This window comes from Arvicanthis niloticus, chromosome 16 (assembly GCF_011762505.2).
Source record: "Arvicanthis niloticus isolate mArvNil1 chromosome 16, mArvNil1.pat.X, whole genome shotgun sequence".
Classification (NCBI taxonomy): domain Eukaryota; kingdom Metazoa; phylum Chordata; class Mammalia; order Rodentia; family Muridae; genus Arvicanthis; species Arvicanthis niloticus.
In genome coordinates, this window is record NC_047673.1 from 35,578,878 (window position 1) to 35,603,982 (window position 25,105).

At 41.5% G+C, this 25,105-nt stretch overlaps 1 protein-coding gene across 1 annotated transcript; it reads right to left on the reverse strand.

The window, feature by feature from the left end:
- Positions 1 to 75: 75 nt before the first annotated feature.
- On the reverse strand, positions 76 to 24,783 carry Cyp4v2 (cytochrome P450 family 4 subfamily V member 2). Its single transcript, XM_034520705.2, has 11 exons — positions 24,256 to 24,783; positions 19,380 to 19,492; positions 15,868 to 15,953; positions 14,652 to 14,842; positions 14,209 to 14,278; positions 12,338 to 12,464; positions 10,345 to 10,530; positions 3,878 to 3,980; positions 2,925 to 3,059; positions 2,649 to 2,828; positions 76 to 1,385 (listed from the first exon to the last, which is right to left on the reverse strand). Exons 1-11 carry the CDS (start codon positions 24,467 to 24,469, stop codon positions 1,213 to 1,215), a joined length of 1,578 nt encoding a protein of 525 aa, XP_034376596.1. The 5' UTR covers positions 24,470 to 24,783; the 3' UTR covers positions 76 to 1,212.
- Between the last annotated feature and the right edge of the window lie 322 nt (positions 24,784 to 25,105).

Genomic DNA, 25,105 nt, shown 5'->3' on the forward strand with positions numbered 1-25,105 from the left:
ATTCTACCCTTTCTGTTTCTTGCTTCTGTTTGCTAGGCCATGAGAAACCAAAAACAAAACAAGCCACACAACTGATCCTGTTAAAAATTATTTATTAAAAGAAATTTCTAAAAGTCATTGCGTGAGGAATAGTAGCATTATAAACCAAATTAGAATGCAAGGAATGGAATTCAATTGCTAGCCTGGCAGGGACATTCCATGGGGCTGAGTTAATTAGATGTCTCATGCTGAACCAAGTGTGATTGTACAATGTAACTAAATATAGAAGATTCTTTCTTCTAAAAGTAGAGAGATTACAAGAAAGACTTGGCCGCAGTGAGGGCAGAAATCCTGAGATTTAATTCATCCAATCTTGGTCCTGAGTTCCATAATGCCAACATAAATTATAGGAGAGTGTATCAGAAAGGAAGTGGAGGAGCCTCAGTGTAGATATTTTAGCTACTTCTAGCCATGGCAGAACTTGGGAAGAAATTTGCTGTCCCCTCTATTCCATGCCCCTACTCTTAATAGAATGTCACATAAGCATTATTGGCCACTTGAACTCCAAAAGCCACCAATAAAACTTCTGTGAGAGGTTGGACATTGTGGAGAGGTATCTCTTCCAATAATAAGATGTACAAAGTGATTGTGTCCACTGAGAACAGAAAGAAGATTCTAGCACATAGTCAACAAGGTGACTGGAGTCTGACTTGGGCATGCAAGGGACCTGCTTTTCATTATAAAATCTGAAAGTTCTCTGGCAATTACTCATATCATAACTGACAGCACTGATGATATGATAAGAACTTAAGCCCATTCTCCTGAAGGGCTTAATTACCCAACATTTTTGAATGATATATGAAATTTCAAGTCAACAAGATTATTTTCTTAATTTTGAGATTTCATTTAAATGATGACCTTTGAGTCTAACCAATGGAATTGAACAGGCCAATGGTCCCTCTGTTATAGTTTTTGTTACATGCTTATTTTGGTGCTAACTCAGGTAGCTAACAATGCCCTTGAGACAAAGAGCAGGTGTGGCATGTCATCCATGTTGGTAACAAACATACAAAAACTCTGTGATAGACTGTGTCCCAAGATCAGTGGGGACAAGAAAGGAAAAACACTAGGTCTGAGGATTCAGAGTTTTCAACTCATCATCTGAAAATCACAGATACCATGTTTCTTATGGAATGATCTTCATCAGGATAAGGTCACAGCTTGAGGATGAAGTTAGGGATCATCTTCATGCCTCCTCTTCAACTTGATCCAGATGCCATTATTTGGTCTAAGAATCAAATCTCCAGACAGGCCGAGTTCTTCTCTCTTCTGGTTGGATTCTACCCAAAACTGCCTCAGGATACAGGCAAGAATGGTCTTTTCCTCCATGACAGCAAACTTTTGACCTTGAAGTAAATGTTAACAGCATCATTTGAATTGTAGACACAGCTGAAACTTGAGATACAGAAGCGGCAGGGCAGTTCCCAGTCACTTCACATCTACAAAGGCCACAGAACAAAATCCCCGAGAAGGAAAACTGCTAAACTGAAGAGTTCTGAGAGTCCTTTTGGCTCCCACAAGAGTCAGATTATCTGTAACAACCAGACAATCTTGACTTTTACAGTACCATGGACTTTCCAATCTGTAGAACTGACCATGGGTTAAAATACTTTTTAAATTACATATTTACTGAACATGGCCTTTTTGTCTCATCATTCATGCCCTGAGCAATACAGAACAATTATTTTGCATAGTATATATATTGTCATTAGTATGGTGGGAATCTGGAGATGATTTAAGTATAATTGAAAATATAACTATGTATTCACATGCAAATGTATACCAGTTTATACACAGGATTTTGTATCCTCAGATGGGACTTTCTGAGAGGTCCTGGACCAAATCCAGTATTAGATAGGTATCAGAGGCCACCTAGGGATGACACTTCTCACTCTTTCCATATTTCATTTGTTAGTTTGATAAAGAGTCGCACTGTGTAGCCCTGGCTGGCCTTGAACTCACAGAGATTCCTACCTGCCTCTGACTCTAAGTTTATGCCACCACATCAGGCAACTCCCAACATTTTATACTATGAATCTATTTAGAGATAGGATTTTTAAGTTAAAAACATTAACATTGTATAGTTAAATTTAAATGAGTTCAATGAAGTCATTAAAGTGTGTCTCTCTAGGAACCGAGACAATGATATTTGACATGCAGGCACACACAGAGGAAAGACCAAGCAAAGACACACAGAAGGAAGGCTGCCATGTCCAAACCAAATGAGAGAAACCTCCCAAGACACACTGACACCATAGCCTGCTGAACAATGAGAGGGTTAGTTTCTATCATTTTGAGCCATCTACTCTGTATTCTGTCTCACAGAGATCAACTGTTTCTGCCTCCTCATCACTGGGATTATATAGGCACACAATACCCAGCTTTAAATGCCATCTAGGGACAGACTTAGGCACACTTGCATAGTACCAACTGAGCTGCCTCCCCAGCCCCTAAGAATGACATATTAGAACCATAGTGTAAAGCAGAAGAGAGCAGAATCCTTTTCAAAGCCTATTGCCTATGACTAAAATCACACAGTGCTTCAGGGATTCTTGTGAGAAATTATCACATGGGCCTGAAAGGTGAAACCCACTTGCACGGATACAAACCAATACAGTTTCTAGGTCCAGCAGAAAATGGCACATAGGCATAGGGATGGCGTCCTTGGGAATTTTCAGGAAAGAACCGCTCTGGCCGGAATTCCTCGGGATCTGGGAAGTATCTGGGGTCTCGATGTAGTGCATAGGGAATGATGATTGCTTCCGTTCCCTTTGCAATTCTGTAACCAGCTGTCAAAGTAAGCAGTGTGTCAGGACACTGGAGCCAGATAGGCATCAGAAATATAACTACTGCCCTGCCCCCATGCCACCATTAAGACTACTCACCTACTTCACAGTCTTCGCTAAGACTCCGGGCAAATAAAGGGACAGACGGAAAAACACGGAGAGTCTCCTTAATGACATAATCCAGATATTTAAGTTTCTTCAGGTCTTCCAAGGTGACAGGGCGACGGGATCTTCCTGGTTATAGTAAATGTATAAAACGGACGAAACAAACACACTAGATAGCCTTAGTGAGGTGAGACATCAGGGCAATGCAGAAACACAACACAGAGTGTCAAATGTCCACAAACAAAGCAGATATCTAATATCTAATATCACAAACAACCAAGTAAAATGAAACATTGTGCCAAGTCAGAGAAACCAGATAAGCCAAGACCATTTCCAGTTTTATTTAATATGCTCATAAAGTCACATTCCAAAGACAAAAGTCACTTATGGTTCCATTTATTGAGACAGGAAGTCAAATGGTGACTGCCAGTAGGGGGCAGGAGTAAGGAGAAGAGAGATGAATGAGTGGTTAGCAGTACCGGTTTCCTTCGAGGTGCTAAAAATACTTTAGTGATGATAGTGCTTATTGTACAGTAGAAACAAATTTCCCTGCTGCGTCACTCACTGTGTCAGATGCAGTCACACGAAAGAACCCTCCCTTGACCCTCATAAGCAGCTCCACCCTCCCACACAGCATCTTCTTGGCATTGCTCAAGGCACAGCCCAAGACACGATGCTGTAGGTACATGTGTCTGCTTCACCTACTCAGCATCAGCACCATTGTGAACAGTCTCACTGATCCGTGTGTCCTTAGCTTCTACTCCAGGACCTGTCAGGACATTTGTCAAATGCCTGCTAGGGAATTCACTAGGCCTTGTCAAAAAGACAGGTAAAGGCAGGAGCCCAACACCACCGCCTTTCTGTGTACAACAATGGTGTCCCTAGGGATCAAGAATGACCATTGCTTTTGTGGTCCCCAACAGAGCTAACAAAGGGGCCCAACATACCAAACACATCATCCAGCTCCTTGTCCACTTTCTTCTGGACTTCTGGATTAGAGCCCAGTAGGTATAAGGACCAGTTTATTGCAGCAGCAGTTGTATCATGACCCTGTAAATATAAAAAGGAGACGTTTAGAATCACAGACCTGTTGGGGTACGAGTGAGGAAGAAATTGAAGCAGTCTTCTCCTCTCAGCTGCGGTGTGACTGACACACCTATATCACTGCAGCTGCTCACCTTGGTGAGAGAGAGAGAGATCCAGCAGTTTCTTAGCTGGACAGAAGTGGCACACTTCTGAAATCCCAACACTTGGGAGGAGGCCGAGGCAGGAGGATTGCTGTACTGGTTAGGTTTTACTGTCAACTTTACACACCCAGGGAAGGGAGAGAATGAGGAATTGCATCCATCAGATTGGCCTGCAAACACATGTGGGGCCTTCTACTTGATTAAGGATTGGTGAGGGGGGGCCCCAGCCCATTGTGTGCTGCACCATCCATAGCACCATCCATAGCCAAGCAGGGTTGAGCTATACAAGAAAAGCAGCCAAACATCAGTAGAAGCAAGCCACTGAGAAGCCTCTGTGGTTTCTGCTTCAGGGTTCTGCCTTGAGTTCTTGCTTTGGCAGGCCTCCTCAGGCAGTGTAGACCACCAAGGATTATCTGTGGGCTTCTGAGCATGTTCTCGCACAGACGACACTGGCTATTGGTCAATTTAAGACTTGACTAGTCTCAGGCAAAATACTAAGCATTTTGTAGAAATTAATCTCCATAACTCCAAGAAATAGTCACTGCTACCATTCATAGTTTAGAGATTGAAAAACACAATTAAATAACTTCCCAAGGAAGTGAAAGCAGAAAGTGACCATTAGGCCTGATGACGAATGACAGCCTGCACCACTTTGCTGTGAGACTCTGGTACAGCCTGTGAAAGGAGTCAAGTCGCCATGGGGACAACCCGATGCTCCACCAGCTCCATATTTCAGGCCTTCACCTCTTTCCTCCTCTCATCTCATTGGGCTATTTCCATACACCTGCAACCCTTTACTAAAAACTCTGGAAGGCATCTAAGATCCAGGCTCTATTGCTTGGCTGTCTGTGAATTCAGGTAAGGAAGCACTCCTAATAACTCAATGGCTTCTCTTGAATATAAAGGTATAACCCCCATTCAAGTATATGAGAAAAGATATCTCCTGAGCTTCCTATGAGTGAAGTAAGACATGCTGAAGACTTTACAGAAGCAAGCACCACAACGGCTGAATCATTTAATGACTGGCATCTGAGGCATGAAAGCCTAGAGTTAACAGCCTGCATTCAGAGTATGAAGGGTAGCTCAGTATTATGAATGAACATGGTAGGCTTCTACTCAATACAACAAAGAACAATATCGTGTAGAGGGAGGTGTCGATTCCCTAAATGGTTCTTGATTGTGCCAATTGCTGGGCGAAGGGAAAAAGGTGGGACTTTTGGGTCCCAAGAGGAAGAGAAGAGAGGCAGAGAGATTGTCAGACCAGGCTTTGGAGCGAGGAAGACTCTGTAGACATGTAGATCTTGGGGCCTCTAGAGTTTGTAGCCTCTGCTTCGAGCAGGGGCCAAAGAGGATGGAGGGAACTAGTTGATAAGATTAAGGCAGGAAATTCTTCACCCAGCCATTGAGTTTTCTGGCTAGTTTTAAAATAATAAAAATGTCTAGTGTTTTCTATCTGCAGCGCTAAGGTGGGCAGAAGGAGAAAGGGGGCAGCCAGGGCGGTTAGCCGGTGGAGCACAAACAGCAGCTTCTGGCATTCTTGAAGGAGGCGCCAACTGGTGGCGTGGCAAAGCTAGCTGTGAGGGTTCATTGGTGGAGTTGAATGAGAGAAGCGAAGGCTGACCTCGGAGCCTATCCTATCTCGAGCAGAGCTAGAGGAAGGACAGAAGTGGGTTTTCTAAAATTACACACAACAACATCAAGATTTTGAAACATGTTAGAGCTACAGGCATGAGATTAGCCTGGGTGTTTTTATAAGAGGGAAAGGATGGTTATTGGTGGGAACTAGATGTATATGTAAGCTTGCACATACACATATGTGCATATGTATTGTGTATATGAATACATAGGTGTATATGTTGCTGTGTAAGAACATGGTAGAGATGGTGTGAGATGTTAATAATGTATTTGCTGCATGGCTCTTATATGACTTCTATGATTGTCATGCACTTTTAATGATCTAATCTTCATAGCTACTCCATGAAGCCCATGCTAATGAAATAAGAATAAAGAGTGGTTGTTTGGATAAGAATGGCCCCCATAGGCTCATATATTTCAATGTTTGGTCATTGGGGTGTGACACTACTTGAAAGAGGTTAGGAGGAATGGCCTTGTTGAAGGAAGTGTGTCACTTGGAGTGGGCTTTGGAGTTTCAAAAGCCCAAGCCAAGCCAAGCCAAGTCTCTGTTCTTGCTGCTTCAGATCTGAATCTAGAACTCTCAACTACTTCTCCAGCACCATATCTGTCTGTGTGCTGTGATTTTTCCTGCCATGATGACAACGAGCTAAACCTCTGAAACTGAGACCAGCCCTAGTTAAATGCTTTCATTGACAAGGGTTGTTATGGTCATGGTGTCTCTTCTGAGCAACAGAACACTGACAACTGGGGCTACAGCCGACTGGAGAGCACTCATCTATTATGCCCAGGGCCCTTAGCTCAATCCCTATGACTGAGAGGAAAAACAAATACTAAAGCCCAGTGGCCCAGAAAAGCTAGGTCAAGTGCTTGAGGCCACACTTCCGGTGCATTGGAACTGTGATTTGGTGCCAGAACCTACACACTTACCATTTCTCTGCCTTTTGACTAATTAAGATGTCTATTTTCTCCTTAAGATGTCATTTAGAAAGTCATGTATGTGCCTTTTGTTGCTATGATAAAATACCATGATCAAAAGAAAGTGAAAAAAAGAGTTTGTTTTGATTGTGGTTCCACAACAGAAGTTCAAGTGCTTTGAAGCTAAAACCCCACACAGCACTCATGGAGGTCAGGATTTGGTATTTGGCCTGCTGTTCTTTGGTCTTGCTTTGGTCCATGTTTCACAACTATGCACACATTCCTCCATTTTGGAAAAGAGTGTACATTCTGTGCCATTCTATTATATACTGGGAATATGTAATTAGTGTTCTGATTTCACATGAGTCACAATTAAGAGGCTGTCATGAGTCATAGAAGAGACTTCAGACTTTTGAACAGTAAGACTGCTAAAGACTACAGGATTTTGAAGTTGGAATAAATGCATTTTGCCTCATGAGATGGCCATGACCTTGCTAGACAAAGGAGCTAAATGCCGATGGTTTGAATGAGAAGTAACCCCATCGGCTCAGGTATTTGAGCACTTGTTCCTGGATTGGTGACACTGTTTAGGGAGGTCACAGGGCATTTAAGACGTGGAGCCTCGCTGGAGAAAGAATGTCTCTAAGACAGGCCTCTCTCAACTTGGATTTTACCCTCTCAGCTACCTATGAGATAAAGGTGATCAGCCAGCAGTTGTTTTGTTGGGGATTGAACCCACAGTCTCACACATACTAGGCAAGTAGTCTACCATGAGATTCCTTGGCCCTAGCCCAAAAGGAAAGTTTTAAAACCATTGAGTCATCTAGGTCTCTGTCTACCACACAGAGAAGCCAGTTAGAGCTGGAATGGTCGGAGGCATTTTATTTAGTTCATTGGCACAGATCCGGAGTAAGCATGTAGGGCTTCAGACCCTTCATACCTCTGTGCTCTCTGACATGGTAGAACTCCTCTCTAGAGAACAATGGATGAGGCAAACCCATTTGCATATTGCTGCTTTTATTGTCTATGTTTTTAGGGGTCATCTTCAGGAAATTAGTTCCTAGACCAGTCATTAGGGAGTTTTTCCCATATTTTTCCCTAAAGTTTTACAGTTTCATGTCTTACAGTTACATCTTTAATCCATTTTGAGTTCATTCTGTGTAAAGGGTGGCATGGAGCTCAGTCTCTATCCTTCTGCACATGGCTATCTAATTTTCCAGACATTGTGGAATGTAGGTTCTTCCCACTGTGCAGTCTCAGCATCTCTGTCAAACATCGACCGATTATAAATGCAGAATTATTTTCTGGATCTCTAACCCACCCCATTAGTCTCTATATATGGTTTTTTTTTGTTTGTTTGTTTTTGTTTTTGTTTTTGTTTTTGTTTTTTTTTTTTTGCCCTAACCATGTTGTTTCAGTTACTATAACTTTTAAATGTATTTTTAGAGTAACCAAATGACTTCCTTATTCTTTTTTTATGCCCAAGACTGTTTTGACTTTTCAGTGCCTTTGATGGTTTCATATGAATTTTAGGTTTGGTTTTCCTAGTCTCCAAAATAAGTTATTGGGATCTTGTTAAGAACTCCACTGACAATGAGTAACAAGGATGCTTATCAACACGTAATAGGATTTCAAAATTGTATGTATAGTAAAATCATATACATTCTCTTTTTAAAAAGTAGGGTATCCTATTATTTGTGATGATAAGGATGAAACTTAGGAAGCATTGTGGAAAGTAAAATAAGCCAGTACAGAAGGAAAAATAATTCATGATAATCTCATCAACATGTGGACACTAAATATAGTTTAATTCATAGGCATACCCAGTAGAAAGACAGTTGCCAGAGGGTGGCTGGTGGCTGGTGGCTGGTGAGGTCGGAAGGAGAGATGCTCAAAAAACACAAATTTCACATATAAGCAATGAATTCTCATGACCTATAGCACTGCTTAGTGGCTACGATTAATTACAATGTATTATATACTCCTAAAGAGTAAAGTTTGGGGCTGGCGAGATGGCTCAGCAGTTAAGAACACTGGCTGTTCTTCCAAAGGTTCTGGGTTCAATACCCAGCAACCGCATGGTGACTCATGACCATAAAGGGACCTGAAGTCCTCTTCTGACATGCAAGTGTACATGCAGAGAGCTCAAATATTTAAAAATTCAAATCCTTTGAATGTTCTTACTCCAGAATTGGGTAGATGGGCATGTTAATGAACACGATGTGCACATTTCCTAATGTGTACGTGTGTCAAAGTATCACACTGGACTCCAGAACCATAAACAATAGTTATTTACCAGTTAGAAATGAATTAAGAATTTGAAATGAAATCAGGAGCATGGGTCCTGCATCCGGAGGGCAGGAGGCAGTGCAGCCAATGCCATGCAAGGCACAACCCTCAAGGGCCCTCCGGAAGCCAGTGCACATTTTCATAAACTCCGCTCACAAGCTGTTGCTACATCATAGGACTGTATGAAACCTTAATTTTGCAATCCACATGTAGAAAGCTCCACCCTCTGTGACATTCTAATAATAGTTGCAGTATATTTGTAAGAAGTGTTTTTAAGAAGTATTAAAATGTTAAAAAAAATTCCATTAGAATCACACACTGGTAAGATTCACTTTGTCTAAAGCAACCTCATAGCGGTAGCTCAGGGCCAGACTTGAAAAGGAGAGAAATGGGCCTGTCTGGGAGGTTAAAAAAGAACATGAGGCAAGATAGGGAACTGAGGACAACGTGAGGCTTTGTGTCTTCTTAGGAAAAGTTTGGAGATCCTCCAATTTTCTCAATAAAAAAAAAATATGTATCTATCATCATCCTGTTCTTAAGTTTTACAATTTCTGATGATGACATTAAAAATTTCCAATTATACTAGGATTGAGTTTTTTAAACATATGCCAGTAATTCAAAGGGTCATTGAAATTGGAAATATTTTAGATTAGATGTATTTGTGTGTGTGTGTGTGTGTGTGTGTGTGTGTGTGTGTGTGTGTTGGCACATGCATGGAGGTCAAAGAGTGACCTGTTAGAGTTAGTTCCACCATGTTGGTTGCAGTGATCCAACTCTAGTGGTCAGGCTTGGTAGCAAACGCTTCACTTCCTAAGCCGTCTTGATGGTCTCATTTCTGTGGAGGATTTTTTTTATAAGATTTATTTTTCTGTGTATTGGTGTTTTGCATGAATGCATGTCTGTATGAGAGTACCATATCCCCTGGAAGTAAAGTTCCAGACAGGTGTGAGCTGCCAGGTGGGTACTGGGACTTGAACCCAGGTCCTTTAAAAGAGCAGCCAGTGGTCTTTGTTGTTGTTGTTGTTGTTGTTGTTGTTGTTGTTGTTGTTGTTGTTGTTTGTTTGTTTGTTTTTTCGAGACAGGGTTTCTCTGTGTAGCCCTGGCTGTCCTGGAACTCACTCTGTAGACCAGGCTGGCCTCAAACTCAGAAATCCGCCTGCCTCTGCCTCCCAAGTGCTGGGATTAAAGGTGTGCGCCACCACCGCCCGGCTAGCCAGTGGTCTTAATTGCTAAGCCATCTTCCAAGCACCCTGCCCCCATTGTTTGCTTGTTGCTGTGGTGCTGGGAACAGAACCTAGTTCTTGTGTGCATTAAGCAGGTGTTGCAGCCATGGTGCATCCTGAATTATGAAATAACAACAAGGAAAATTACCTGGCAATGAAAGTTACCTCAAACATGAAGGTGTCAACTTCCTCTCGGATGTCTTCTTGGCTTAATCTGTTTCCTTCCTCATCAGTCACACTCAAAAGCAAGTCAAGAAAAGCCTTGCGCTTATTTTTGGAGGGTATAGGACCCCTGCCAGCACCTATCCGTTCTTTCTCTGCCTTCCTTTCATTGACCCGTTCAGCAATGACCTGTAGGATTTCAATAATGTTGAACCAAAACTTGCACTTTTGGTGAGACATAATGGTTCATTTTCCTATGAAAACATTCGGTCTTCTTTAACTTCCTCCCACCCCCCACCCCAAGGCTTTCCCAGTTCTTTATTTCAGTGACAACTTAGGCTCTTGTGAACCAGCACCAAAGCCTCTGGTTAACACCAAGGTTGTCATGTGGTAAAACTCTTAACTACAAGTGGAATGACAGTCAAACTCGGAGTTTTCAAATACTATTTTTGCAGTCTTTCTAACAGGGCGATAGAATTGCTGTCTACTAAACATCCCCTAGGGATGTGAGGGAAGTAGCCAGGAACAGTGCAGACGGGAAGGAGAACCCAGCTACAGATGACACCGGTTCTAGGATGGTTACACCAAGTTATGGAGAAAGGCAATAGCAAGCTAATAAACCAACAGCTGATGCCAAGTCACCCTGCATGCTTGCTCTTCAGTGAGCCCAGTATGCTCTGCCCTTGAGTGCTCATGGGACTGGATCCCCTGCCACTTTCAGGTCTCAGGTGATAGCCACACCAAAGGTCTTTTTTGCTCATGTCTGCTCTTGTCCCTAACACTCTGCAAGCACCTGACTTTTCTTCATAAGCCCCCACTTCACTTATTACATGACAAGCATTGTGTGTTGCCCTACAGTCTCAAAGCCACCAATCCACTTAGCAGAGCCTGCCTTTGTGTATTGACTTTCTCCCCAGATCATGAACACTGGCAAGCATTCTAGAATGTTCACTAGATACATCTGAAAGTGTTTATGTCTCCATATATGTTTTTTGATTTTGCAAAATGAATGGTATTTCCTATGTAGTCTAGAATTCACTACTTATTGTTACTGATGTTGGTGCATGACAGTTTGAGGGGAAATGTAATTATAAGATGTGACCTGCTTTTCCTGCTACTTGAAGCTTGTACTGTGGGCAACTCAAGGTGTTATCTCATTCACTTAACATCCACGTGATCCATTGGTGGCTTTTCCTTATCACAAAGAAGAAATCCCAATATACTTCAAGCAATAATTAGAAGAAAGAAAGGAGATATTTAAACAGGAACTTTTCAACACAATTGAATTGAATTTTGATGTATAGTTTCAATTAATCTTTGCTCATTGATAAACATGTCTTCAGTCCAAAAATGAATCTTCTTTGCTTAAACACAAAACCCTTATCTCCTCTTTATTTTTCAGTTTGGAAAGAAAATAGTACTATCAAATTAATTTTCACTGGATTCTACTCTGCGCTGAGTTAGATGTTCTTTCATCTGAGAGCTACTGCCTTCCCAAAACATTTCCCAAGAGACTTGTGCATGGGTCTCCATCCATTTCCTCTCTCATCCAGAACCCTGTTGGTTAATAAGTGTTCGATCCATAGATGTTCTTTAATTGTTGTTAGAGATGACCTGCTTCCCTACACTACTCTCTGAGATGATAGGGAACATTCTTGTTTAATTTGTTTCTATGTCCAACACTGGGTATAACACTGGATGCTCACCAAATATTTCATTAATGCTATTTGAATATGTAATTTAAATGTAATATTGATCTTCTTTTTTTTTTTGTATTTCTATCTAATTTAACTCTTGTGGAAAAATATTCTACTCTATGGCCTACATTTGGGTTTCTTATAAAAACAAAGGCCAAAGCAAGACAAAAAAAAAAAATCCTGGACTGAAGAATATTCTGACATTTGGTAATATGCTGTGTAACATTGTAAAATCATTTAATTCCGTGTGATTCTATGCTTTGTATATATTAACATACACACAGAGAGACACAACTTACATTGTTGGTGAAAGTATGTAGGGTCTTGAGTCCCCTTTTGTGTTCCCATCCTTCTTTAAACATGAGGTACCAAAGGTCAAGCCAAAGCCAGGGCATCTTCATTCTTCTATATATCATATCACTCATTCTATAAATGGGATAACATCACTGTTTATATCAGAACATTATCTGCTGACCTTTGGTGCCTGGCCTTGATTTGATAAAGGTTATAAATGAGATGTTGGTGACTAACCTTCAGAGCTAATAAAGATCCACATTTGATGCTAAATGGTGAAATAAGAGACAAATACACATACCATGGCACTGAAACAAATACTAGACATATTTGAGAAATTATAGAAATCCCCTATGAACCATGCAGCTGGCCTCTGGTCAGTACTTTTGTTTCTAACAGTGTGAGTTCACAGCTTCCCAGGCATGTTAGTGCGTTTGTACCAAAGGTTTAGTTGAAATCTGCCTTTCTTTAAGCTCTCTACTCTCACCCAGTCACTCTTTTGAAGCCAGTGAGATGGCTCAGCAGGTAAAGGACCTGCTACCCGGCCTGATTACCTGAGTTCTAACCTTGGGATTCCCATGACAGGAGGGAAGAACCAACCCCAACTAGTTGTTCTCTATTTTCACAGGATGCATGCACATGCACACACATGTGCACCCACAAAATAATTTTAAATGATGGGGTGGTCTTTGACCAGAAATCACATATTAAATAGCAACCTGCCATGACACTGTACCCAGCACTTTCCTCTCATTTTGAGTGACAGGGCAGACAGTCCACTTCTCAGCCTTCTTTAAAACAGCCTCAGTGACAGCTCTTTAAAGGGGCCTTTCCTGGGCACTAATTGCTAGAACGTATCTATGTTTTGTAATATGATACCAGCTAGATCTTTTCTTTGTCAACAACTGTTACAGTTTCTAGGTTTCTATTTCTTGGTTCAATCTCCAGCGCTATTCTGCTGTCTCTGTCAGTTTAAAGCTACCTGGTAACTGTGTGGTGGCTGCTTGATTGTAGCTGTTCCATAAATAGTTGAAATTAGTTGAACAATGAATTAACATAGGATAAATCAAATCAAATCCCATTCCCACCTCTTAATAGATCATTCCAACCACTTTTAAAGTTAAAAAAAAAAAAAAAGCTGCCTTGATTGCAAAAATCACCACCCACTCAATGCAGATGAGGTGGAAGAAAATAAGTGGTATCAAAAATTTCCCAGAAGAAAAGAAAAACGCACACCAAACAGTGATAACCACTGTTAGCACTACGCTACCGATCCTCTAGAGCACTGGTTCTCATCCTTCCTAACGCTGTGACCTCGTGTTGTGATGACCCCTTATTTTGTTGCTACTTCATAACTGCCATTTTCCACTGTTAGGAATGGTAATGTAAGTGTCTGTGTTTTCCAACAGTCTTAGGTGACCCCTGTGAAAAAAGGTTGTTCAACCCCCAAAGGTGACACATCCTGCAGGTTGAGAACCACTGTTCTAGAGTGTTCTTCTTACAAATAAGTTATATATAGTAATAGTTGCCGGGCTTTTAACACTTTTATATCTTTCTTTGGTCATTTGGTATCAAGATGCAGTCGGAGCTTCTACATTTCTGTAGCACTCAGACATACCACAACTAACATTTACAACAAATTCCCTGTTGCCAAAGTTAACACAAATGTTATGGGCTGAATTTTGTTTGTTTGTTTGTTTGTTTTAAAATTTACTTCAAACACTATGAAAATACCACATGGATAGATGTGATTAGCAATGGTTTTCAAGCCCAGATCAGCAACAATTTTAAGAAAAATGAGAAGACCTTCCCCCCGCCCCCCCACACACACTTATTTACTTACACGCTGTATGAACACACACACATACACACTCACCTATACACTGTACGGACATACTCAGAATCATCATTACTTTGAGCTCCAATGTTCTTCCCCATAGCTGTTTCTGTAAAACACACATGAGAAACACCCGTTGACTACGCAGTCAGCTTGCGTCTGCTGGGTGGCAAGGGACACTGAGAGACACCGAATCCTGTTCTGTTCTCTTCCATTTGCTCTTCTCTTCCCTTCTGTGCCTCCTACTTCTGGTTCCTGTCATCCTTTACCCTTTGACCTTTCAGGAAAGGAGATAAGGTGGTTGCTCCGGTCACCCACCTAGAAATGGTTACTGCTTCTTGGGGAGACTCATATCAGTAAGACCACCCTGAAGGATCCCTGGTCTTTTGTAATCAGTCACTTCTGCCTCTTTTGTCCTACCCATGGAATCTTAATTTCTATTTAGCCATTTAATCTCCATGGCATAAGCCGATCTGACTCACCACAGATTATATCCAGAGCACAAAGAGTGATGTGAACAAAGCAGTTAAAGGCTTCTTGGTTGACGTGTTTTTCAAGCTTATTAACCAATATATTTGCTTGCTCGTTCATGACATCCAAGAAATCCTCCAGAATTGTAAAATGGAAAGTAGGTGTTAGCATCTTCCTCCTGGTGCGCCATTTGCTCCCAGTACTGCAAGCACAGCACATGAGTATCAGTCCACCTCCCGGAGCTGCATTTGCTACGAGTACTGCAAGCGCAGTACGGTATTATTGATCAAAGAGGAATAAATCCACGGTGTGGCAGCCGTGAATCCAGACCAGTCAATACAACTCACAGCATCTCAGTGACCTCACTCGAACAAGAAAAATAGGCGTATATGATATTCTCACCTATGCCCCCTGGTGTAGATATTTTGGACCTTGTTCTATGATGTTAATAGCTAAAATTATTTACATAAAATATGAAATGTTGAGACGATTTTGCCCACTTCTAAGAGGAATTTCTGACAATCAGTTACTCCCCTAAGCTTTATTCTTCAGATACCCACGTGCTCCATGACTCGACCTTAATTTCTATGGTTGGAATCTTGCAAAATAGTTTATACTGAATGCCTTTTCCTGGATGAGCCCTCTCTTGGGGAAAGAAGCTTATGTCCAGGTGCCTGATCAAGGCTGACTTACGTACTTATTTGGGGTTGCCTGGCTTTGCTGCTAGCTTCTCAAGGCTTCCCTGTACCACATATGTTCACGCTTCTGCAGGCCTTCCTCCCAGTTCTTGGGGTGCTTTCCACACTTACTAACTTGTAACTTCTGCCTGTAAGCATGCCTGGCTGGGAACTACCGATTACCATGGCTAGAGGTTACCAGGCACTTGGAGGCTGTCTTTCAATCATTCTCTTACTGTTAACTCTTAAACCCTGGAACAAATAGCTGAGGTGCCTATTTAACATATCAAAGTAGACCTGACCACCAGAATCTCCCAGCATCCTTCCATCTCCAGCCCAGGGTCTACCTGCTCTTCTTTCCTTTGCCCCTTTGGTTCTGCACCTGGTCCCCCTCTCCTCACATGGCTGAGGGGCATGTCAACTCTGGATTCTTCCAGATGTCTCTGCCTCTTGCTATGCTCTCCCTTTTTGCTACAATAAACTTTCTCGTCCACCATACCTAGGAGCAGTCATGTCCCTTTCCTTTTCTTTCCTTTGTTCATTCACTCACCTTGTAAGAAGTCCTAGTCCCAGCCACGGCTGCAGGAACTTGTACATAAACGATTTATCAATTTGCTTCGAACTGGCCAAAATCACCTTAAGAAGAGATTTTTTTAAAAATGAGGGATTTAGGTGTCAAAACAATTATTAGAGGATCAGACCCAGGACACTGTCTGCTTTCCAGAACAATACTTTATCAACCTTTATTTTCCTCCGTGGCTCATTTCATTCCTATGCCTCAAAGAAATCAACTCAAGAGTTTTGAACGTAAATAAGTTGTCATTCAAGCCTGGGGACTAAATGGAGCAGAGAAAAACAAAATGGTGAATCCCCTGATTGTCTTTGGCTTTTGTTTTCACTATGGGAAATTCTTTGTCTCCTGAATTTGCACTTACACATGGCACTTAATGACTTTGCTTATAGGAACTGGAGCTAAGTCGTCATTAAAGCCAATTTATGAGCTTTTAAACACTGGTCAAAAGTATTGTCCCTGGTGTCCTGACCATGGGACCCTTGATTCAGAAACATGGGGAAAAAACATTTCACTCTTTAGAACCAAATTAGACTAGCTACACAGCCCTATCGAGAGAAAAGGGGAAATTTACAAAAAATGAAAGCAAAATCACACTTCTTATTGAACCACATATGTAGTGGGATATTTTCTCGCAATAAAGCTCGGTCATTGGGCAGTATGAAAAGTAGGCGGAGTGAGGAAGGGAAAGAGAGAAGGTTGTGGATGTACGCATGTCTCTAGCAGTCTAAGGTAGTTATAATATCTAGTTTAGATAATTGGGCAACAATTCTAATTGTGAGGGCATCTTGTTAATTGAGCATTTCCAAATACATAAATCTATTGGATAATCTTTAAGCATTAAGAGTCTTTGTTCTACTGGTACCGCGGGCATAGCGGGAATGGTCTGGGCTCAGCCGAGCATTGTGGACAACGTGGGAGATTGACAGAGCCAGCCACCATGCTGGCATCTCATGGGTGCCAGGGCCTGCGCATCTAGCTAGCTGGAGCCCGGGTCAGAGCCGAGGAGCAGCGGAAACGTGGTGGCGACCTGGGAACAAGCTGGACCGAGCTCCGTTTTCTAAATATTACCTGCAACACACATACACTTCCTGGTCCCAATTCTCCATCCTGCTTGACCCTACCTTGCCCTGCTAGTCCACCCAGAGCTAAAGATTTGCCTTTATTTGAAAACAGTCACGCTACATACAGCTTTGGATACAAAGGTGAGCATGTTGTTTCTTTGCTGACACAAATTTAAAAGCTTTTAGAAGCCTGCTTAATCACCTTTTTTTTTTTTTTTTTAAAAAAGATAACCTTTAAAATGAAGACTTAGAAATGGTGGTGAAGCAACTTACCAGTACATTGATTAAAAATAAACCAGTCTAACCCCACCAGTGCTTAAAATGATGTCCCAGATGTGAATCAAATTCTGACAGTAGCCCTATGGTTGCCTATTCCCACAAACTCCCTCTCCTGCTGTGGTTCCTTCAAACAACCATGCTGTTATTGATTTAAAGGTTTGTTTTTCATCTTACTATTCCTTTACATATTGGTGATATAGGAAAAAAAATGCCCTTTCAATGCTCACTCTCAATTATCTAACACCTATGTCTCAGTTTCCCTGGAAAGTTCTGCTTCAATATGATCAACACCCTTACCTCTGCCAATGGTGAGAAAACAAGGCAATACTCCCTACTTAACACAAATGTCCTAAGATTTACATGCATTTCATTTTATGGAGGATGCTTTACCAGCCTCCTCTACTAAAGATATAAATCTAATTGTTTTAAAAGATTTACAAGCTTCATGCTAAAACTTCCATTTACAGCTCACCCCAGGCAAAATTCAACTCACTGTTCCATGCAGCAATCTTGGATATATTGTTACTAATTCTTTCATTAACACTCATCAATTAGAATTGTCTTTGCCACCTCCCCTCAACCTCCCAAGATAACTTCAACAGCTTTTAAGCAATATCAATTAACTTTGACCTTCCTTGGAAACTCCCAATGTCTCCCGGTCTCACCCTATAATGAGAAAACCTATAGTGAGAAAAGGACTGTCTTAAACTCACCTCAGAAGACAACTTCTCCTATCGTGCAGCAGTTACAGCCTAAGCTTTGGGACAACAACCCACTTTCTTGATAACGAGATTTATGTCTCTATTTATTTTCTCTAATTATGCTCTTTCCCTTACAGCAGCCATTGGACCATTAACCTTCCCTCATCTGTCATTTTAAAATGGCTATTTCTTTCCTTAAACAAACAAACAAAAAAAAAACTTTTGCCCCAAAACAACAAAGAGTAACCCTTATTCAACAGGGCTGAACCAAAACAATCCATCCTTCCAAATCTCAAGACACATTCACTTTTTTTTTTTTTTTTAAAAAAAAAAACAGTCCTCGGAAGAATGGGAAATAACATTTACAGGGTTTGGAGGACAAATTTCTCTTTGTTTCTTTCCCATAAAGACATCTCTTCCCATACAGACCTTTCTCCCATAAATACACATTCTGTTTCTCATATGAGCACTTGACCATTTTCTCAGATGGAGCCAACAAGTCAGACGAAAGGGGCCATTGCATTGCACCATGATGCTGGACTGTGGCACTGTCCTGAAAACTCTATAGGAACCAACACCCAACCAGCACAGCCCTGTGCTGCCCATTCTGCTGCCCGACATCTCCATGACTAACCTTTTAGTCTCTTGACCGTTTCTCCCTGTGTGGCTCAAGCCATCCCACGTTTGTTTCAGGACTCCTTCTTGCCATCACTATCTGAAACGTCCCTCTAGACAAATTCAATATATTCTTATTCAATCCACACAGGAGTAACCGGCCCATCACAGAAGAAAACCATCATGCCGTCTCCTATTTGTGTCTTTTCTTGAACAGGCTGCTGCTTTCCATTCCTTGATTCACTAAGAAGCTAAAGCTTTACAAAAATAACTTCAGTAATCACAGACATAGTTCCAGCAAATCATCCAGTCATGTACCAACTGTCAGTCACTGGGCCCCACAATCCCAAAAGGAGTTAACTCCCATGTTCTTTAGCCTAATGATCTCTGGCAAATAAATGTAGCTTGTGTATGTTTCTTTGGTTCTCATAATTTAGTTCAAGGGAGCCTGGACTCTCAGATGACGTCAAGGCCACCTTGGACAACTCAGTGTCTCAAAACTGGAAACTATAAATAGACCTCAGTGGAAGAAGATTTGCATGACATACAATAACAACAACGATCTCCCTCAGAAATTTCTTTTAAAAGCAGAGCAAGTATGTTGAGACCTAATAAGAGATACACACAGCCACGGGGAGTTATTCTCCCAGGATTGCAACCGAATGGCAACAACAAATCACTGAGTAGCCTGCACAATGCTTCACGGATGTAATGCTCTTTGGAGAGAGTGCAATGAAATTGGAAGATGTGTTTGTTCCTTGTGTTCTGATGAAATTCTTGTATCGTAGCCTACCCCACGAACTATTTATCCAGTGTGGTCCTATATACTCACCTCTACATTCTCTGCCTTATAAAGTGCCACCAGGGGCACTGGTCCAATCCAAAGTTTAATGACTGGCAGGTGTCGAAATTCTTCTGTGTACTGAATTATCTGCTGAAAAAATTCTGGAAGAAAAATGTTTTTTTCTTAAACTCAATCAAGACGAGGATTTGTTCATTGAGTGGTACAGATGTTCATTATCTCCTTTCAACGAATACACAAGACATGTTTTATATCACTGTTAGAGGAAGCTGGAGAGGGGGCATGAGCTTGAAGGAGTTGTACAACATTCCTGTAGCTGAAAGGTTATTAAAAAAATAATATTCGTCTTTCAGATAAATATAACAGTGCTGTAAGTTATTATAAGATACTTACTAGGATTTGGTATGGTAAAATGTACATCCTTAATAAATCAATGCCTAATACTATGGGCCTGTAAAAAATGGTAAAATCTGGCTTTGGCCCAAGACTCAGAACTTGACATCTGAACCATTGTATCACACTTGAAAAAGAGACCTCAAATGTCTCAGATAAAAGTATTGTTGAAATAGCAGGGAAAGAGCTGGAAAGATGATTTAGCCAGTAAAATTGTCTATCACCATGCATGACAATCTGAGTTTGATCCCTGGAACCACAGGGTGGAAGGAAAGAGTTGTCTCTAGGTAGACGCCCTTTGACCTCTACACATGCACTGTGGTATAGCATGCATACATATATAAATACACACTAACTAAAAATGCTTATTTTAAAGTTTTAAAAATTAGAGCTGGAGAAATGGCTCAGTGGGTAAAAGTATTTACTGCTTTTTCTGAGGACCCAAGTTTAATTCCTACCACTCCTAACAGAGCACCTAAAATCCAGCTACGAGGAATTGGACATCCTTTTCTGACCTCCACAGACAACTGCACACATGTGCCATGCATTCACAGAGATACACTCATATACATGCATATTTGTCTGTCTGTCTGTCTGTATGTATGTATTAAAATATTTTTAACTCATGGGCTGTATCAAATCATTAGTTTCAAGGCATTTTGGTTTTTCATTAGCATTGTGTCTTCCTTGGTCTGATGTGATGGAGAGACAGCAGCTTTTGAATCTGTGGTTGGAAGGAATCCAAAAGTTGGGCCCTACTGGGAAAGTTTAGATGCCAACTGGAGTCCGCATGTACTGAGGACACCAGTGAGGTCACCGAGGCCTGAATCTGGACATTAGCCACAGCATAAAAGGCACAGCCTCTTGTATAAGGGACAGTGTAATTCAGATCAGAGGTTGTATCTCAGTAGGTTCTGATAGGCCCAGTTTTGCTGAGCTCACGCTGAGTACAAAGGGCCTCAATAAATGCCTGATTGGCAATTAAAAGGCTTACTGTAAACTCGTACGTCTCAGATGAAGACCCAGTAATTTGATCCAGATTACATTTTAATCCTAAAATAACTGCAAATGTTATTTCTCTAAACGAAATGAGTGAGAAAACAATAAAACCCTTGGCTCACAGAGTTCTTAGCAACCTTCCAAGAAAGTCAGTTTCATAACTGAAAGTTGGGCAACACTTCTCATCTTCCAGTTCAGTGCTTGTGGACCGAATATGTGATCCCTTTGTGATGAGCCGTTCTCCCTCCTCAGGCTTACTCCAAGGAGAATGGCTTTAAGGAATCCCAGCAGCTCAAAGTTTCTTTCAACTGGTCTTAGTCACTGAGACTACAAAATGTGAGACTTTCCAAGGGTAAAGTTGGAGGGGTTCTAAGGCAAAGAATTTTGATCTCAAACATTTATAATCCTGAATGAGGGAAATCAGAAAAGAGCAAAATATCTAAAACCCAAAACCCTGAAAATAAAATTACAGAAAGATAATTTGTGAAAATGTTAGGAAAGACATTTCCTTAAAATTATGGAAAGTGATTTACTGCAAAGGTAGAAAAAAATAAAACAAAACAAAATAAAAATGCTAGAATGCTTCAGAGGCCACTCTGTGCGATAAAATAAAGCAACAATATCACATGGTTTACAATCAAAACACCCAGACATATTAATGAGGATCATGGGCAGATTGACTTCGTTCGTAAAAAAAATGGTTCAAAACTTAAATATATAAACACGTATCACTATCACTGTAATTGTGTGCACCTCCCTGAGTCATTATTAGCATCTGAAGTGTCATGGAGACAGATGGGGACACAAAAGTCCCATACTGAGGAAATACAGGGCCCAAAGAACTGAGGCCTCTAGGTTGTCTTTTGTGGGAGCAGATCTCGTACAGTGTTCTTACACATGCGTGTGTGCACATACACACACACTCAAACACAAACACTCTCACACTCATTTATACACACACATGCACACATACATTCATACACACACAAACTCACACATACACATACATACACACATGCACATTCACACACATACATACACACACGCACATACTCACAGACACACATTTATACACATACACACATACATTCATACACACCCAAACTCACATACACATACATACACACACACACACACACTCACACACAAACATACACACATACACAATCAGGCACAACACACATAAACACACACATATATACATACACACAAACGCACACATACACACTCACACACATACATAAACACACTCACACACACATACACACACACACAATCAGGCACAACACACATATATACACACGTACATACACACACACATACATACACATAAACACTAACACACATAAACATGTACAGATATACACACAAACACACACATACACACACATACTAAACACATACTCACACACACATTCATGTACACATTTATATACACAAACATACATACACACACACAGCCAAGATTACATAGTAACCCCACCTCAAAAACCAAGCAAACAAGAAACAAGCATACACACACACTCACACACATACATACACACATATACACTCAAACACACAGACATTCACACATATACATGCATGAACACACACACTCCTACACACACCATACACAATGCTTCCTCAAGAAGTCAACCTTAGGATAACGTATTTGTGCTGAGACAAATGTGCAAAGACAGTGTCTAAGCTGAATTAGAAGCCTTGAGTCTTTGGGCAGTCTAGACTGTCAGAGGCAACAGCAGCTATGACAAACGAAATGCTTGCATAGAAAACTGGGGAAGAGGAAGCAGGAAAAGCCAGGGCTTGCTCAGCAGTAAAGTCTGAAGGCTGGCAAGCCCAAACTTCTGATGGCCGAGGTAACTGAAGAAAATCTCAGAGAGACACCAATTTGCTTTCTGCATTGTGTCTTCTGTACTCAGGGTGTTAGGTTTCTGCTCATTCTAAAGATTAGTTTTTCTTATCTGGGCCGCTCAGATTCACTAACCTCCTTTGAAAAACTATTTACCACACACTCAAAGTAATGCCTTACTAGGTCTCGAGATGGCTAATTTTACTTAACGTGATGGGACTCTGTATATAGCCAGAGACACTGAACTGTTTCCTGAGACTCTGGCTTTCTACGGAAATCACTCTTCTATTCACTGATGGGCATTTTGGGTTTTGTATTTCATCTTCCGTGATTTTCACAGTGGAATGGTTAAGATATACTCTCAAGTGTCAGAGTGGAAGGGGAGGGGTTAGCTTTCTTTTGAGTATTAGTCAACTAAACAGCATGGATTTTACCAACACGGTTTTAACATACATAAATATGTTGTGGGATTACTTCTCATAAGTCACACCAATTGTTAGGTGATGACAATTTGCTCGGATTTCTGTTAGATAGTATTTTGGTATAAACTTTCCCATGATGTCCCATATTATTCAAGTTAAGTTGTTGTGACAGCTTTTGTCTAGGGTCACAGAAGTGGTAATAAAGGATCTTAAGAAGATTTAAATGCCCCAGCATAGGGGAATGCCAGGGCAGTGAGGCAGGAGTGGGTGGGTGGGGGAGCATCCTTATAGAAGCAAGGGGGAGGGAGGATGGGATAAGGGGTTTGCAGAGGGGAAACCAGGAAGGGGGATAACATTTGCAATGTAAATAAATACATAAAATAACCAATAAAAAATTTAAAAAAATAAAATAAGATGCAACTATATTTTTAAAAAGAAGATTTAAAATTAATGGTCAGCCTGTAAAACAACTATTAATAGTCAATCTGAAGAAAAAGTGGGCTCTGGTGCAGTTTCTTTTAAAATGTGCCATCTGGAAGTCTCTTCTCAGTTCTGGGTGTTCCAGCTTACACAATCGTGAAAATGAACTGTTAAGACTGAATACACTGTCCTTAACACAGAACCACAGATACCAGTACTCTTAAGGAATTTCTGACTTAAGGTATATTTTTAAGCAATAGAATAAAAACTTTTGCATAAAACATCTTTTTAAAAATTATTTCAAGTCTTAAAAAATAGAAAAACAACAACAACAACAAAAACCTCTCCAATAAGTAAGGTTTTTGAAACTAGCCATATAAATTTGCCTCAAGCCTCGTCCCGCCCCCCCCCTCCCCCCCCCCCCCCAGTCTGCTGAAGAGCCCTTGAAAGACTTCCTCAGAATGATCGAAATACAACGGCCAAGAGGATTTTAGCTGCATATTGATCAAGTTTTACTTAGAAATTCTGAAATCTGTTATACACACATGTTTGCTATGTTCCTTATAGGATGACAGACACAAAGCAATATGACAGGCACCAGAGTGGAAGCTGGGAGAATTAGGAATCTATTCCCTGGGGAGGGAAAAGGGTGAAAGATTTCTTCTTTCTTTTAGCAGCCAGTGCTGAGTCCGAGAGACCTCAATTGTGGCAAGACACATTTGGGAGGGAGGGGTAGCAGTCCATTGAACAGGCTTCTCAGACTGAAAGGAGCCTAGCAGCCTTAGGGTCTGAGTAGACATTACCTTGTACAAACACATACCTGTGTTGTTGGGCTTCATAGACAGCGCGTGTCCCACCAAGGGGTAGGCGGGGGCCACCGACGGGATCGGCCGCATCTGCTGCCATTTCCGCGCATAGCTTACCAGCATCTGCAAGACGTTGAGCAGGATAGTGGCGCCGGCCACGGAGACCGCGCTCGCTGCGCCCCAAAGCAATAACTTCTGCCCGCTGAGCCCTAACCACAGCCACAACATCTCTCTGACTCTCCTCTTCTCTCTGTGTTGCCAGCGAGAGGGTGGCGATCAGGGTCGCTGCAGGGTGCAGGGGATTGAGGTCTTTTCTTTCTCCAATTCAGGGGACAAGTTCGGGAACTCGGGGATGTAGGAGCTCCAGACTCAGCGAGAGGAGCCCCCGGGGCACACCAGCTTCGCTCAGTCTTCCTGCTCTGCAGCCAGGAAAGTCTGTAGCCGCCCTGGGGACAAACTTTCTGAGGCTGGCAGAGAAGCGCCACAGGTTGGTTGTGATGCCCTGCAGGAGTCTGCGTAATTCGCACTAGCCTCTGGGGTTCGAGGCGAAAGTGAAAGACCGGAACAACTTCTGAGCTCTGAAGTTCAGAATGCACGTGAAAGCTCTCGGTGTGGAAAGATGACGACGGCAGAGGAAGTCGAATTTAGAGTGAGCTACAGAATGGAGAAGAAACTAAAAATGCACATCACCAGTTCCGGACACCCTGGGACCTGCTAATGTGGGCTGTTTAGGATTTTGCAACTCCCTTGCTGTGTGGAAGGATTACGGATCCCCTAAGCAGTCTGTTTAAAACATTCAAATGAAGAGTCCCCGACTTCGAAAAGCAGTCTTTGGAATTCTAAATTCACTAGCCCTTGCGCAAA

What these genes read in the sequence shown, in the direction of transcription:
- Cyp4v2 (XM_034520705.2), bottom strand. Translation starts at nt 24,469, where the DNA reads ATGTTGTGGCTGTGGTTAGGGCTCAGCGGGCAGAAGTTATTGCTTTGG. An exon ending in TACATACTTTCACCAACAAT is followed by an intron (nt 10,531 to 12,337) that starts GTAAGTTGTGTC and finishes GAAATCCTACAG; the next exon opens with GTCATTGCTGAACGGGTCAA. An exon ending in GGAGCTGGATGATGTGTTTG is followed by an intron (nt 3,060 to 3,877) that starts GTATGTTGGGCC and finishes TACTATAACCAG; the next exon opens with GAAGATCCCGTCGCCCTGTC.